At 57.0% G+C, this 12,069-nt stretch overlaps 1 protein-coding gene across 4 annotated transcripts in view; it reads left to right on the plus strand.

Moving 5' to 3' along the window:
• Positions 1-9,792, plus strand: part of SNAP47 (synaptosome associated protein 47) — a 43,710-nt gene extending 33,918 nt beyond the window's left edge. Inside the window, exons 4-6 of one of the 4 annotated variants that reach the window (XR_004683706.1) lie at positions 3,338-3,462; positions 4,472-7,159; positions 7,394-9,792. Coding sequence is in view for 2 of the 4 variants with exons in the window: in XM_035029920.1 (XP_034885811.1) it covers positions 3,338-3,462; positions 7,394-7,438 (170 nt within the window). In the remaining 2 variants the exon portion in view is untranslated. Of the gene's footprint in view, positions 1-3,337; positions 3,463-4,471 lie in introns of all 4 variants that reach the window. The other 3 variants (XR_004683707.1, XM_035029921.1, XM_035029920.1) reach the window with 3 other exon arrangements.
• Positions 9,793-12,069: the final 2,277 nt, after the last annotated feature.

Below are 12,069 nucleotides of genomic sequence, written 5' to 3' on the forward strand. Positions count from 1 at the left end.
GTGGACACCATGCTGACCACAGACAGACCCCCCACCTGTGTGGTCACTAGGACACGGACACCACACGCCCCCATCGATGTGGTCACCAGGACACGGACACCACACTGACCACAGACAGACCCCCCCACCTGTGTGGTCACTAGGACATGGACACCACGTGGACCACAGACAGACCCTCCACCTGAGTGGTCACTAGGACAGACACCACGCTGACCACAGACAGACACCCCCATCCATGTGGTCACTAGGACACGGACACCACGCTGACCACAGACAGACATCCCCATCCATGTGGTCACTAGGACACGGACACCACGCTGACCACAGACAGACCCTCCACCTGTGTGGTCACTAGGACGCTGACACCACACTTAACCACTCACAGACCCCTACTGGGTCTAGGATACAGGCACCCCCTGACTCCCGCATGCCCCCTGGGACCTGTGTGGCTCTCACCCACTTGATGTCTTCCAAGGACCCTCAAGCCCAAGGCACATTTGCCAAGTACGTTGCTTTAGCTGAGCTTAGTTGACATCGCCCTCTCTCTGTTAGGTTTCCTGCTTGGGCATTTCGTGATTTTTTTGCAAAGGGCTTCCCACCCCAGTTGTGTAAGCTTCTGGGGCCGTCCCTGGGTGGAGTAGGCATTTCCTTCCCTGTGTCATCAGTGAGGCTTCTGGGTCCCAGGGACAAGGAAAAAGATGTGCCCAAGACCAGACAGGCTTGGCGGGGGGTTCCTTCTGCTCTCAGGTCAGGGCTGGTGGTCCGTGCTCTGAACTTCTGGTGAGGCCGGGGTCTGCGTCTGAAACATGAAGGACACTGGCATCCACAGCTGCCCCTACCAGCCCAGCTGTTGTTCCTGGAAAGTGAAATCATCCGTAAGTTCCCTTGTAGCTTGAACAATTTGTGCTGATTTTGTTTAACTGTGATAATTAAGGACTTTAGAGACACAAACCATTTTATACTGAAGTTAATTTTTTTTTGAAGATGTTTCAAAGCATTGAAGAAACTGAGTCAGTGACTCAGGTCTCAACACAGAGCACCAGAGGTGCCGAGCTCTGTGCTATGCACGATCCTGCTGACCCCACAGCTTGTTGTGAAAAACACCCCTGACGTAGTGTGTTCCAGGAAGAAAAATTCTCTATTTTGGCTTTCTGGTTAAGTAAAACTCACTTTGCTAAACATTCAAAAAAAGGTCAGCCTGTCCCTCCAGAAGATAGCTGTAGGTCTTGGAATGGAAACCAGCAGTGGTGAAGGAGCCCAGGCCGGGCACCGGTGTGAATCCGATGTGGGCCTTCGCCTCAGAGAAGCAGTGCGTCACCAAGCACATGAACACCAAAGGTGTGCAAGAGGAACGATGCCAGGACCGATGAGCAAAGGTTGTTGCTGATGGGGTGGCGGAGTGGAGGACATCTGTGCGTGTGATGTGTGCGGATGGGGTGCCGAGGATGGGGGACCCCGGGGATGGCATACCAGGGGTCCAAGGACGGGGTGCCAGGGTGGCTGGATCAGGAGTGCATGGGCCTGGGACCAGTGTGTGTCGTCGCATTAGCCCTGATGACTTCCTGGCGGCTAATAATAGCCGGTGGAACGCGTTTGCGTTGCTATTTCTGCCGTCATATCTTCCAGCTAGCTCTGACGGTGTTCTGCTGCAGCCATCTGAGGGAAGTGCTTGTCACCATTTGCCATTTTGGGTGGTGACATTTCAGAGCACGTGAGGCGTGCTGTGGAGAGTTCCTTGCTGAGTAAAAGCCTTTAGGAGGCTGGAGTAGGATGGGGCTTTGAGACTGTAGACCACCGGTAGTGGGATCAGTCTGATGGGTTGCAGTCAGCTTTGGCTGTTCTTAAAGAAGAACCTAGAAAACCAGACGTCTGTGTGCACGGTGCACACTAAGGGGTTCTCTGGCCTCCTGCGTGCACCCCTCACAGGAGCACAGAGCATGGGGGCATCTGCACATAGCCTCCTCTAGCAGAGGCCGGCCGGGACCCAGCGTCCTGCCTCTGTGCGGTTCTGGCTCGCGCACTGGTTCCTGAGCTCCCTCCGTCTGGCCTGGGCCCTGTTCCACTCCAGGACCCTGAGAACCCTGTGCCGTCCTCGTCCTCGTCCTCGTCCTCGTCCTCGCTGCAGCCTGCGTTTATCCTGGACGAGGCCATGCTTCCGTTGCTCAGCCAGGCAGTCCTCAGGGAATCTTGATTTGTACAGATTATTTTGAGAAATGAGAGTAGAGGCGGTATTTCTGTGTGTGCTAGTTGGGGGGTGGGGGGGTGGCCAGCTGGGCTCCTGCTCTTCGGGCCCAGTGGGGAGCTGTGGCCCAGACCACGTTCCTTGTCCCTCCCCCTTCCTGACGGCGCATTCATCGGGCGGCTCTGCTCAGCACCGCCAGGGTCCTGTTGGCCCTTCTGTGCCCCCCACTCCCCGGAAGCGGAGAAATGCCCAGAGGAGCTGGTGCTGGTACCCAGACAGCTGTCCGCTTTCTAGCATCCCAATACGCGAACGGGCCGTGCTGCGTCACTGAGGTGCCTTGCACCGTGGGGAAGCGTAGGCAGCAGACCCTGGCCGATGCCCTTCCCTGGGCCCCGTGGTGCCGGGCCTGTGGTTGGAGTCAGCTCTTTAAACAAAGGAAAGGTGGCCCGCCACGGGGGCGTGCGAGGCCCCCTCGGCTATCACCACGTCTCCAGGCTACCTTTCCGCTCCTCGGGGAGCCTGCCCAGGCACAGGTGCTGTGTGACTAGGAACACCCCGGAGCAGGGCCCGGCCACGTGCTACGCTCTGACTCAGCCCCACCTCCGTGCGGCCACACAGCCAGCTTTGCTTGGCCCGACCAGCTGGCCATTTCCTGTGCTCTGGAGAACCACAGCGCTCTGTGGGGTGGCGAGCTGTTGCTGCGGCTTCCAGCACTGTGCTTTATGTGCATTTCACCAGGTCCCACAAGTGGCGTGTTTGAATCTCCCCACGTGTAGCCGTCTCCCCCAGAGAAGAAAAGTGGCTGCACGCGGATAAAGGGCCTTTCCTGAGAGAGCAGTTACAGAGCCAGACCCAGAGCACGGTCAGTGGTGCCCTCTCTGATCAGAGCGGGGTAAGGACACAGCTTGGGCCGGGGTCGGAGTGAGCTCGGCAAGCCCCCACCCCAGTTCAGCGTAGCAGAGCTCGGGCGGCGGACCCCCCAGCCCCACCGCCCCGGCAGGCGCGGAGGCCACAGACTGGTGCGTGAGTTGAAAACACTGCGTCTGCTCAGAGAGCCCTGACGGTCTTACACATCACTCCTCGTGAAGTTCGGAATGTTCTTGCGTTGTTCACGCCTCCGGGAAGGTGTCACTGCTGTTTGGTTTTCCGTTCCAGCGTCTGGGCTGATGGACCACGCCACGCACCGCGAGCCCTGCCCGGGGAGCCAGGAGGGCCAGCCGCTTCCGCTGCAGATGAGCGAGCCGCTGGTTTCCGAGGGGGACGCCCGGGAACTGAGACAGGTAACGTGCGCTCACGGGGCCCCCTCGCCCCTGCCGCACCCAGCTCCCCCCTGCTTGATGCTGGCCCCTCGCCTACGGGGGCTGCCGTGTGCCCAGCCACTTTGTTCTGCTCTCTGGGGCTGGAGAACAGAGAAAGAGCGGTGCCCGGTCCAATTACCTGTGTTCCGTGGCATGCACGCATCCCGTGTGCCTGTGCACACGCAGTCGGCCTGCTGGCTGCATCCGTGTGTTGAACGTGTGCATATGCACGTGTCCGTGTGGGCTGTGCGTGTGCGGGACGTGCAGGCACATGTGGGCTTTCTGTGCATACGCGTGTGTGTGCTCTGGGTGCACGTGCTGTGAGATCATCCGCATGTACATGTGTGATGTGTGTGTGCGGTGTGTGTATGTGTGTGCTGTGTGTCTGGTGTGTACGTGCGTGTGCTCTGTGTGTGTGTTCATGTGTGTGCTGTGAGATCATCCGCGTGTACATGTGTGATGTGCGTGTGCGGTGTGTGTCTGTGTGTATGTGTGTGTGCTCTGTGTGTGTTCATGTGTGTGCTGTGAGATCAGCCACGTGTACATGTGTGATGTGCGTGTGTGCACGTGTGTCCTGTGTGTCTGGTGTGTACATGCGTGTGCTCTGTGTGTGTTCATGTGTGTGCACGTGCTGTGAGATCATCCACGTGTACAAGTGTGATGTGCGTGTGTGCTGTGTGTCTGTGTGTACATGCGTGTGCTCTGTGTATGTGTGTTCATGTGTGTGCTGTGCGTGTGTTCATGTGTGTCTTTGTGAATGCTTGTGCGTGAGTCTGTCCGTGCGTGTGCATGACTCCACAGATGTGTGTACAACCAAGCGTGCTCACTCCCCCAAGTCTCTCTCAAGGCCTTCACACTGGATTCTTGAGGATGCTTGCCGCTTCGTGTCCGGCAAGTCGAAATTTAAACGGCATCTGACAGAAATACTTTTAGGTTGTCTTCCTGTGTTATTGCTGGACAGTACAGTGTTTTTTCTTTTTCTCCTTTTAAGTCATTTTGAAGCAGGTGCCATAGACGTCGTGTCCCATCCTTCACAGACATCTCTGTGCACATCTTTAGAACGTAAGCACTGTTAGAAAGCCCCACGCCGCGCCGTGCTCGCCCCAGTTCCTCAGACATACGCCGTCTCGTTCAGGGACTTGGGCTGCATGTTTGTTCAGCTCACGACCTGCCTGAGGCCTGTACCAGCCGCTCAGCAAAGGGCCTCTTAGGGAATGGCTTCGCTCTGCGCTTTCCGTTGGCTTCACAGTGCATTTGTGGAAACACTCCGTTGTTTCTCTGTCGAGGTTTTGGTTTGCAGCTGCCTGACTCGGTTTCCTTGGTTCCTAGCTCAAGGTGTCTCTGGATCCAGGCTCTGCTTTGGAGAGGCTGTGTTGTCCATGGCACCACACCCCCACCAGGCGCACAGGAAGACCGTGTGTCTCTCAAACCTGTTTTTAAAGAAGTCGTCTTACTGACGTGTCCACATAGGCATAGCCTCCTTTAAGCTTAGCCATTTCCTTTCTGGAAAAAAGTGTTCATCCTTGCTATGGGATATTTTAAATATGCATGATTTGTCACTCTTTCCCCTGGTCTAACTTAGTCACTTTGAGTAATGACCCACAGAAACGCTGCATTCTAGCGGCAACCAGCAAATTCTGCAGGTTACTGACTGCAGCTTTGGATGCTCGTGTTGACCCCAGAACATGAAACCCTCATCCTATAAAGGAAACACTCCCTTTCTCCTGAGGGTGGATGTGAGCCCACATGCCTCAGGTTGACGGGATCTGGGACCCTTGTCTCACCCTCCTACAAAGGCGTCCCACCGCTGTGTCAAGGCCAAGGCAACAGCGTGGCTTTTGGATGGGAAACGTCACGATTTTGTCTGTTAATTCTGGTGGTGGCCATGTAGTTGGAGAGGGCCCTTCGGTTTTAAACCAGCAGTCTCTGCCCTCTAGCCAAGGTGCTAGAGGTCACGATGATGAAGACATGAGCCGCTGTGTGGGGAGCAAGCTTCCTCACCCTCCTTCTCCATGAGAGTGTGTGACTGTGGGGTCGGTCCTGAGCGTCCTCAGCAGGTCAGCGAGCCCTGTGGTGTCCGTGCTGGGAACAGCGGATGCCGTGAGTCAGGACACTGGCCGCAGGGCGGGGAAGTGGTGACCCCTGAGTGGTGGGGCTGGGGAGAGCTGCCGCAGGAGAGCAGGCTCCGCACCAGCCAGCTGCCGGTCCTCCTCCCTGCAGGGACAGCCCAATTCCACCAGAGATCGTCTTCTGGAGGTAAAACACATGTTTCATATTTGGAGAAGAATTCTTAGCTGTGGAGTTGAAGCTCCAGCGTAAGTAGGAATGAGGTAAATTTCTGGGGAAAACAGAAATGCAAGAACCAGCCCCCCCGTTCAGCTGTGGTTTCTGTGGCAGATGCGATTACCATCGTTACGTGGAAATGGGTCTTGGTGACTTACCCTGCAGTGGCATGCTGAGAGACGACCGGCTGTGGTTTCCCCGGGGCCAGTGGGCTCCGCGCCCTGTGCCAGCTCTCACTGCACCCCCAGGGCCCCCGGGGTGGCCGTAACTGCAGCGTCCACCGTCCACAGGGAGGTGGTGAGGTGGCGGCGGCCAGGAAGGGAAGCGGATTCCTGGGATGGGTTTGGCAGAGCGCCCTGAACCGTCTCACATCTGAGGTGCTGGCCTTTCCCGTCGCAGGCTGCTGCTTGTTTGTTAAGGACCTGTGTCGGCTCCCTGGTGGAGGCAGCTCCTGGCGCCCTGAGGGCATCCTGCATCCCCGACTTTTCTTCCCGACTCCTTCGGATCCACTGCGCTGTCCGGCCCCGCCCGGCCTTACAGCACCCCAGACGGGGATAACCAGTGAGCACTGCGACGGGGACTCCAGAAGCCCTCCTGTCCTTCCCGTGACGAGGGCTGCAGCGTGTGGACTCGGGGTGTGAGGTCACGGTCCCCCACGGCGGGGGTGCTGCGTGTGGACTCGGGTGTGAGGTCACAGTTCTCCATAGCTGGGATACAGCGTGTGGACTCGGGGTGTGAGGTCACGGTCCCCCACGGCGGGGTGCGGCGTGTGGACTCGGGGTGTGAGGTCACGGTCCCCCACGGCGGGGTGCAGCGTGTGGACTCGGGGTGTGAGGTCACGGTCCCCCACGGCGGGGTGCAGCGTGTGGACTCGGGGTGTGAGGTCACGGTTCTGAGCTCCTTCTGAGTTCGGCGGGGTGTGTGATTCCTTATAAACAGCAGTCACAGAGCTCGCCAACTAACCGAGGTGAGGGTGGGTTGTTCCGAGCGGACTCAGGCGGTGGGGTCGTGGCGGGAGGCTGGGCAGGAGGCTGTGGAGTGCGGTGTCCCCTCTGCCGCCCGCCTGTGCCTTCTTGAGCTGGTCCCGGCTGAGTTCTGTGGCACTCTGCAGAAACCGTCTCTTTCCCGTAGGAAGACCAGAGCACCTTTCATGCTCAGCCCTTCTGTCCCTTCTCTGGTGTGGTGTTTACGCTTGTCATAGTTCCCGTGTCTCCTCCTCTGTCATTTCTTCCATACAGAATCGGCGCATTTCTTCAGCCCAAATCCGTGTCTTAGCAGTTCAGGATTTAGCGCTGGTCTCCGTGTGTTACCTGTCCGTGAACCCCCCGGTACCTGCGTGCCAGGCCGGGGAGGCTGGATTTGGTCCCATGAGCCATTTGGAAGGACTGCAGATGATGTAATTCCGGATTTCTGCCCACTGTCCTCAGGTTCTCTTGCTGCCCTTTTTCAGGTTGTTCATTCCTTTCGTTACTTACGGGGCGCAGTACAAAGGGGAGGAGGTTATGTTTGTATTTATGGCTTTGATACCAGTCCAGATACGAGCCATGAGTTAGGCCACTCATCTCAGTATCTGTTACTTTGTAAATTATTAACAAGTGTTCGTCATGTCCTGTGTCATCTGTTAAACCAGGAGAAGAGCCTTGGTAACGGGGAAGAGGTGCCCAGTAACTTCTGACGTCCATGACAGTTGACATTTCAAGTGAGAGGACATGCGTCACAGGACGAGCCCTGGCCTGGGAACTGGGGTCCAGGCACTGGTGTGGCCCTGCCCTGTCGACCCCACAGCCCGGGTGGCCTGCGCACCTCCCTTGGCCCTGGTCACCGCCTGCTGCAGAAACAACCCGAGTAACGCGAGCTGACTCTCGGGACAGCGTCGTGCTGTACCTTCCAGATGCGCCCGGGGGTTGCCCGTCTGTTCTGCTATTGCCTTGCTCACTGGTAGCCACGAGCCTGCCATCACGGACCCCCGCCCCGGGCCCCCTCCGGGGTTCCATGTGCCACCCCCCTCGGGCTGCCCTCTGCAATCTCTGGACAGCCCGCGGGGCTCACGTCCTGCCGGCTGTGGCCAGCACTCTAGGGCAGGTCCGTGTGCTCTCTGGGGCAGTGCTGAGAAAGCTGGGACGACCATGGGCCACGTGAAGGGACGGCTCCCTTGTGGTCCATCTGGACCACATTCTGTCCCCTCCGCTGTCCCGGAAAGGTGAACAGGGTGGGAGTGCCAGACAAGGACACCAGGATCTGGTACTGCGGACGGGATTGCAGAGCGAGCCGCATCTCACCGCGCATCTTCCAGAGCAGCTGCTGGGCTGTGCGGAGGGAGGGGCGCGAGGCCCATCGAGAGCCGGGGAACCGATGCTTTCCTGTCGTCCCAGTCAGCCTGCAAGTGAGCCTGAAGGGTTACCGTCGGGTGTTTGGTCGTCTACTACTGAGTGCCTGGCTATCTTTTAGAATGGTGTTTTTATTGTAGTAAATGTATATAACGTAAATATTGCCATTTCACCCACTGCTTATGTGCGGGGCGCCCTGCCGTGCCCCTATCCCACACGGTCCCGTGAAGCACCGGCCCCTGCGGTCTTCTGTCTGTCATGCACGTGTCCTTCCACGCCTGGCTGTCCTCACTCCCTACCGTGTCTTCGGGCGGATCTGTGTTCCCTTTTCACAGCTGAGTGGTGCACGCCATACGGGTGGCCCGCATCGTGTGTCCGTTCATCCACAGCTGTTGTGCGTGGTGCTTCCCTGAGCGTTCACACACGCAGACATCTGTGTGGGTCCTGTCTCTGCTCCCTGGGGGCATATACCTAGCGAGGCGTGGAATTGCTCGGTCCTAGATAATTCCACATGTAGATTTTTGATGAGCTGCCAGGCTGTTCTCCGTAATGGCTTCACCCTTTTATAATCCTGCCGGTGACGGGTGAGGGGAAGTGAGTCCTCCAACTTCATTCTTCTTTTTCAGCATTGCTCTGGCCCTCCAGGGCTCCTTGCAATTCCATATGGGTTTGAGGATCCATTTTTCCATTTCTGGGGGAATAAAGAGGCTGCTGGAAACTTGATATGATTTGCATTGAATGTGCAGGTCACTTGGAGGCGTCTTGCCGTCTTGCCAGTATTAAGTCTTGCAGTCCAGGAACACCGAACATCCCTCGTTATTTTGGACTTCTTTAATTTCTTTCAGTGTGGTGTGTGGTTTTTAGGCCTTTGTGTCTGTTTTCTTGTATTCTGGGATGAGTCCTATTGAATCCCGTCGTGAGCTGATAGCGAGTGAGCTGGTCCTCAGGGTCCCCCTCTAGCCCTGGGAGGTGCTCACCATGTGCTGACCCTGTCTGGACCTTGAGAGGCCACTGGGAACTGGAGTGAGGGCTGACAGATCCCTGGAGACTCCGCTCTCAGAGTCTTCCTGTGGGGACAGCACTGTGGGGACCGGGTGCGTCGGCTTCCCCCCTCCCAGACCCCCCCACTGCACTGCAGAGAGGGGGTCTGGAGGAGGGGGCCGCGGCAGGGGCCTCCCTAGAAGACAACCCTGTGCTGCTGTCCACAGGTAGCCCTTGGGGCCTCAAGGAATGCAGCAGAAGGGACGGGTGGGACGCGGGGGTGGTCTGTGAGTGCTGAATGTGACAGATTGTAGCCTAGAATGTTCTTTACAGCCTCCAGAGCTTTGGCTGTGCTGGAAGCCAGTTTTTCCCTCTTTACCTTCTCTATAGCATATTAATGGTCCCAACTGGTAGAACTATTTGGAGTTGCAGACAGCTTGATTTATCCCAGCTCTGTTCTTAAATGGTTGCTAATTTCTCACTGCAAGAAAATTCACAGCTTTTCAGTGAGTCAGCTTAATAACAAGATCAGGGCAGACAGGCTAGCTAATACTAAACTCACTTTAGGTGTTTCATGTGAATACAGTAATACCTTGAGTCCTGGAGTCTCATCATGAAGTAGAACAAAACATTTTCTTCTTTCAGACCCTAAGTGAGGCCACCAGCACATTACAGACGTTCTGGAGACATCAAGGCCCGCGCCTCTGCGCCCCGCGTCCTCCCCTGCAGCAGAGGAGGGTGTGCAAAAACCCGAGCGATCTGCACAGCTACCAAGTGATCTGCAGGCGCTCAACCAATCTGCACAGGAGGCTCCGTGCCCACGCGTTAGGTGGTGAACGCCCGAAGCCGGGCGCTCCGGGGCCTCTGATTCCCCGATTCCCACACCGTGATGGCTCGCATGAGGTGCACACATTTAAGCACAGGTGTTTGGTGAGCGGACCTCCTCTGCTGGATGAGCTGTTTTTCCATTGGTATAAACAAAATGGAAACATCTCCGTACCTGCTTGTGTCTGTGGTCTCGGGGAGGTTAGGGTTAGGGTTAGGAGGTACAGGCTGAGTCCAGAGCAGCAGAGAGCACAGGAGTGTCTGCTCGGCCCTGGGAACCACATGGCGCCCCTGCCCCCAGCCGGGGTCGCCTGGGCCGTGTGTCCCCACCCCCTCCAGTCGCTGACGCACCCAGCCCGCGGGGCACGAGGCCTCCTGTGCAGACTTGGTTGAGCGCCTGCAGCCCTCCGGGCTACAGATCGCTGAGTATTTCTGCGGTTTCTTTCCAGAGGCTGCTCCCAGACGGTGTCTCGCCTACGCTTGTGTGCAGGAGTGCTTCTCTCTCCTCGGCTCGGTGCACTTTCTGTGTAGGGGCAGACGTGTCCGCGAGATGGCTGGTCACCGGGCTTACTTACTGGTGTGGCAGGGGCTCAAGGAAGAAAGCGCGGAGCCTGGTCGGAGGTTCCTCTGGGCGGCCAGCTGATATTTCAGAGCCTGGCGGGGTGACACACTGATGACTAGACAGCTTGTCATCCTGGGCCGCAGAAGTCACAACTGCGTGAAGGTCTGGCCAGACTTCGTGTTCCGCAGTCTTTCCACCCCGTGTTCTGTGGAATGCACATGATGGCATTTAATGTGTCCAGTCCCTTCCTTAAAGGGAAAAACACTGGACCAACACTCCAGAGGGACTCCTAGTTCGAAGCTTACTCAGTAACTTTCTTTGCAGACTGGTAGCTGTGCAGATCACTCGGGTTTTTGCAGTATTAGCTCATTTCAAGTGCAGTTGGAAGCATTTGAAGCTGCGAAGGAGGGGGTCTCAGTGAGACATTTTCACAATCAGTCCAATAGGAACGAGCCCGAGTGTGCGCTACGGACTCCATAAAATGCTCGGCTTTCGTAGCTACGTCAGTTGGTCTTGCTCACAAAGTAAGCGCTGTGCCTGTTATCGCCGTGCTTCTGTGCGTACGAAGCATAGACTCAGGACCGTAGGAATTCCTCCCGGTGCCGCTGCTCCTGTGGGCGGGGAGACGGTAGGGGCCGTCACGGAGCGTGGCCCTCGGTGGGAGAGCCGTGCGGAGATGTGCCCTGAGTATACCGTTCACCAGCTATCAAAGAACAGATCTGGGTCCTTATCCTTCATGTTGATTTCATGGGGAAACGATAATATTTTTATTTGGTTCGGTTAAACAAGAGGCACTGTTAAGATTAACGATGCTTGTCATTTTTTACGGGGCACCTGACTGGCTCCGTCGGAGGAGCGTGCGACTCTTGATCTTGGGGTCTGAGTTTGAGCCCCATGTGAGGATGTAGAGATTACTTAAATAAATGAAACTTTAAGAAATGCTTATTGTTGGGGCGCTGGGTGGCTCAGTCGTTAAGCGGCTGCCTTCGGCTCAGGTCATGATCCCAGGGTCCTGGGATCGAGCCCCACGTCGGGCTCCCTGCTCAGTGGAGAGCTTGCTTCTTCCTCTCCCTCTCCCTGCTGTTCTGCCTACTTGTGCTCTCTCTCTCTCTGTCAAATAAATAAAATCTTTAAAAAAAAAAAAGAAACGCTTATTGTTTTTACTGTTGAGGATGTGAGCGTTAGAAAATTGAAAGTCGCAGGTGTGGCTCTCCTTACAGGGCACCTTTGCCATAGCCACTCGGGGCTCCAGGAGCAGGCCCGGGCTCCCGCCCTCTGCCCGGGGCTGAATGGCTTGCTGATCCCTGTGAAGGCCCTTTGGCCTTTTTAAGGAACGTGTGCAGTCCCTGTCCACACCGTCGCACAGTGGCGCCCGTCATCCACGGGCTCATCGTGTCCGGGCCGTACTGTGAGCTGGCTGCTAGCTGGGGCTCTCGGGCGCGTCCTGTCAGCCTGATGTGTGAAGCATTCGGTCTGCGGGTTCACGGCGCCCCACGGGCCTCCCCCTCATTCGGGAAGCAGGAGGCAGAGCTGCGTGGATGCCTGCCTCCACCCCCAGGGTCACGTCCCCGTGCCAGCATATGGGCACGCGATGGAGGGAAGCTGGGCACA

This window comes from Mirounga leonina, unplaced genomic scaffold (genome assembly GCF_011800145.1).
Source record: "Mirounga leonina isolate KUSES-001 unplaced genomic scaffold, KU_Mleo_1.0 Mir_347, whole genome shotgun sequence".
Taxonomy (NCBI): Eukaryota; Metazoa; Chordata; class Mammalia; order Carnivora; family Phocidae; genus Mirounga; species Mirounga leonina.